At 40.9% G+C, this 4,050-nt stretch overlaps 1 protein-coding gene across 1 annotated transcript in view; it reads right to left on the bottom strand.

Moving 5' to 3' along the window:
- Window positions 1-441: 441 nt before the first annotated feature.
- LOC106778386 overlaps window positions 442-4,050 on the bottom strand; it is a 7,301-nt gene continuing 3,692 nt past the window's right edge. Inside the window, exon 2 of the mRNA XM_014666345.2 lies at window positions 442-2,253. Within this exon, the coding sequence (XP_014521831.1) occupies window positions 736-2,190 (1,455 nt within the window). The 5' untranslated portion in view covers window positions 2,191-2,253 and the 3' untranslated portion in view covers window positions 442-735. The remainder of the gene's footprint in view (window positions 2,254-4,050) is intronic.

Raw genomic sequence — 4,050 nt, 5'->3', positions numbered from 1 at the left:
CTCTACGACTAGATGACCTCAACATAAGTCGTTTTTCTCTTCTCTTTTTTTTTTTTTTTTTTTTTTGAAAATTTTTTTTTTTTCTTTTTTTTTTTTTTTTTTTTTGGAAAATTCTTTTGTTCCCTTATTTGCCTCAGTGGATTCAGGGATCACCCAACTAGCGCAAGCGAGAAAAAATTTGACCAAGCCAATTTGCCCCAGTGTAAGGGTTTCTGTTACTGAGGGCACTGACAGTGTTTGTTGGGAAGATCCTTTATTTTTGGGAAAACTGAAGGGTGAAGGTTTTCAAGCAACATGTGCACAAACGTCTTGAGAGGAATGTCAAATTGTTATTTTTGATTTAACATTTGACCTCGGAAAAGCCTGACACTGCAACTTTTGTTTTTGGTTTATCATTTTCCCTTCTTTTTTTTGCTAGTTTTTGCTATTTTCGAGAAAACAAGAGTTTGAAAATTTGCAAGAAAGACAAGTGACTCAAGATTTCCTTCATTTTTTTGTTTTTTCAATTTTNTTATTTGCGGCTTTCGCTTTATCCACGACACCCTATTAAGACATGATTGCCAGTAACCCTCGGAGAAACTGCGTAATGGATGTTCACATCAAAAGTCATAGGCGAAAGCACAATATCAATGAGCATAGCCCTTACAACAAGACAATTCCAAAATATAAGCAAAGCAACATTAGTTTCATTTTTTACAATGACCCATGCTTTCCTATATAGACCTATAGTCCTCTTCATTTGTCCATGGCATTTGCAGAGGCGAACTCTCGCCTTGCCACAGTATTGGATCGACTTTCTTCAAACTTTAAACATCCTGAATCGATCAAAGATTGCACTTTATGCTTTAAAGCCTTGCATGCCTCTATTGAATGCCCACGTGCTCCTTCATGATAATCACACCTGACATTTATGTCATAGTTCTTCGGGTAAAGAGGTCGTACCGACCTGGTAGGACAAACTTTTATGAGGTTGTTGCGCAGCAGATCTGGCAGCAGCTTTGCATAGGTCATGGGGATAGGAGTGAAATTAACGACCTTCTCATTACGATTGTACTTTCTCTGCTCTATGGCTCGATTGGACCCATAAGAATGTGATGTCTGGGAATAGGCAGTTAAATGCGAATTAGTCTTTGGTTCTCTATTTTTCTCGCGCCTAGGTCCATACTCATTCAGACTCGCTACCATATTTGGGACTAGTGCAATTTTCCCGTTTCTTATGCCACCCTCGACTCTTTCTCCAATTACAACTATATCAGCAAAACTTGAGGATACACTGCTTATCATGTGCTCATAAAATGGTGATTGTAGAGTATTCAGAAATATGGTAGTCATCTCCTTGTCATTCAGAGGAGGTTCTACTTGAGCAACAATTTCTCTCCACCTTTGGGCATATTCTCTGAATGATTCAGACTCGTTCTTCACCATGTTCTGCAATTGTAATCTGTCAGGTCTTAGGTCCTTATTATATTTGTACTGCCTTACGAATGCATCAACCAGATCTTTCCATGAGCAGATGTGAGCTGGTTCTAAGCGCATGTACCAACTCAAAGCCACACCAGTTAAGCTTTCTTGGAAGAAGTGAATCAACAGTTTTTCATCATGAGCATAGGCTGCCATTTTTCTGCAGTACATGGTTATGTGGCTCCCTGGGCAAGTGTTTCCTCGATATTTCTCAAACTCTGGCAACTTGAACTTTGGAGGTATCACCACATCTGTGACTAAGCATAGTTTTCTAGCATCTCCAAATTCAAACACATCTTTGCCCTCTATGACTCTCAACTTCTTCTCAAGCATTTCTAATTTTTCAAAACCTGTTGGTGCAACAGCATAATGTGAAGACTTCATCTCGGGTTGTTCTGTCATTATCACGTTTGCCATACCTGACTGGGTTGTCTCCCCATGAATTACGACAGTGTCTGCCCCAAGCTTGTCTTCTACTTCAACTACGTTGTCTTCGACCTTTTGGTTGTCAACATGTCCCAAGTCCTCTCCTGAGAGTGGAGTGTAGTTCGGAGGAAGACCATAAGGAGGGAAAGTTTGTGCCTCCGATGCTCTAGGTTGCGGTCGCGGTGCCTGCGAGTCTCCAGGGCTTTGTAATGCATTCAGGGCCTCTAGAATTTGGCTCTTTTGTCCCTTCAGTTGTTGGATATCGGCTTTCATCCCCTCTTGAACTTCTCCTTGGTTCTCCATGATTTTTCACTGGTTCGTGTCCTTTAGGGTGTCTTGGAAACTTAGCGTATTGTTATTTTTAAACTGAATTTCATTAGATGAAATAAATTAAGAAGAAGAAGATAAAAATGGAAAGAGAAAGAGAAAGAGCAAAAACAAAGTAACACCATTGTTATAGCNAGAAATTATAAAGATGTGAAAACAATGCCAAACGTATAATTTGAAAATTAACATGAAACAAAGTCAATAGGGCAACTCATAAAACATCCACAACATTTNAGTTCATCACATTAAAGGTACAAAATCTTGATCAACTATCACGAGCCTTAGCCATCATATTCTTCATTTCCCTCATCAGCTTCTTGCGGTAATTGAGGAAAGTTTCAACCTTCTTGGGTGGGTTAAAGATTGGCATTGCAGACTCAGCGTCAGCCAATAACTTAGGGATATCCTTAATGGCTTCATTAGCAAGGGAGGCTAGCTGGGAGAAACTTCCCTTCCAGTTCTCTATAACNCGTCCTTGTTCAACAATACACTCCTTCATCTGATTCATCAGTTCTTGATCTTTCTTGTCTGATTCAGCCCGATGCCAACGTTCCTTCTTCAGCTTTGCCACTGCTGCTCTTGCCTGTTGTTCAGCATCGTCCAACCTGATATGCATTTTGCGCAGGTCCTCCAGTGCTTTTTCCTTGTCCCTTTTAAATTCATCACACATCTGCTTCACAACATGCTCTGATATCTCAATTAAACCATACTCCCGATCCTTCAAGGCTAGCTCAGTTTTGGCCGCTACCAGTTCTCTTCTTTGTTTTATTAACAACTCTTCACATACTTCATTGTTTTCCACACTATCTTGCTTAAGATTCGCATAATCATGCTGTAGATTCTGAAGATTACTGGTCAACTTGATATTTTCTAGTTTCATTTGCTCTAATTCGGCCCTCAACAATTGCGTCTCCTCACCTTCAGCCTTATGAAGTTGCTCTTCAATCTCCAGGTTAGGAGAATTTGACTTGAAAGGCAACCTCACTGTCCTAACCCTTTCCGCAATCCAATGGCTGTAAGGAATTCCCTCATCAATAGTCCATGGTCTTGGGTCCCTTTCCGCACGAACAACGTTGCCCCAAGCATCCTTAATTTGATGAAGCACTTCAGCAAAGGTTCCTTCCTTATAATAGATCTGCAATATGGCAAGAGATGCCGGTGTGGGCGATCCTCTCATAGGATACCCGAATTGCCTTTGTGCTAACACTGGATTGTAGTTAATGCAACACCTGATATCCATGAGGGGCACATTAGGATACCTCCCGCAATAATATATGATTTGCGATCTTTGCTGCCAAAGGACATTCCATTTAATTTGCTCCACATTTAAACCTACACAGAGTTGCGCCCATTCATTTGCCCCTTTCATATTTGGTTTACACTGCAGTAGCTCATCCACAGGACATGTGACATTCAGTGTGTTCTCATTCACCCGAGAGACGAACCATACATACAAAACTGGTAGACAGCATAAAATTTTCCCTCCCTTTAGCTCGTAACATTGATTAAGGGTCCCATAAACTTCAGCTAGGACAGCGGTGACTGGATTCTCAGAGCGTTCTTTGTATCCTACGAATGCGTTCATTGCGGCATAGTCAANNAAATTCTCGATGTTAGGAAAAAGCATGACACCATAGAGGATAAGAGCCAATACATCCATAAATGTTTCCCACTTTTCCTCTTCTGCCAAANGATGCAAGTACTGCTCTAGGTACCTCTGAGGAAGGCCCCTTACTTTACCCTTGATTATGAACTCACTTTCCAACTGCATAGGGTGTACTCTCATGATTCTTGCTAGCTGCGACACAGGGATATATTGCCCAAGGTAGTTGTATG

This window comes from Vigna radiata, unplaced genomic scaffold (genome assembly GCF_000741045.1).
Source record: "Vigna radiata var. radiata cultivar VC1973A unplaced genomic scaffold, Vradiata_ver6 scaffold_339, whole genome shotgun sequence".
Lineage (NCBI taxonomy): Eukaryota > Viridiplantae > Streptophyta > Magnoliopsida > Fabales > Fabaceae > Vigna > Vigna radiata.
Note: the sequence above shows the minus strand (reverse complement) of the source record. Positions and strands in the feature narration are given on the sequence as shown.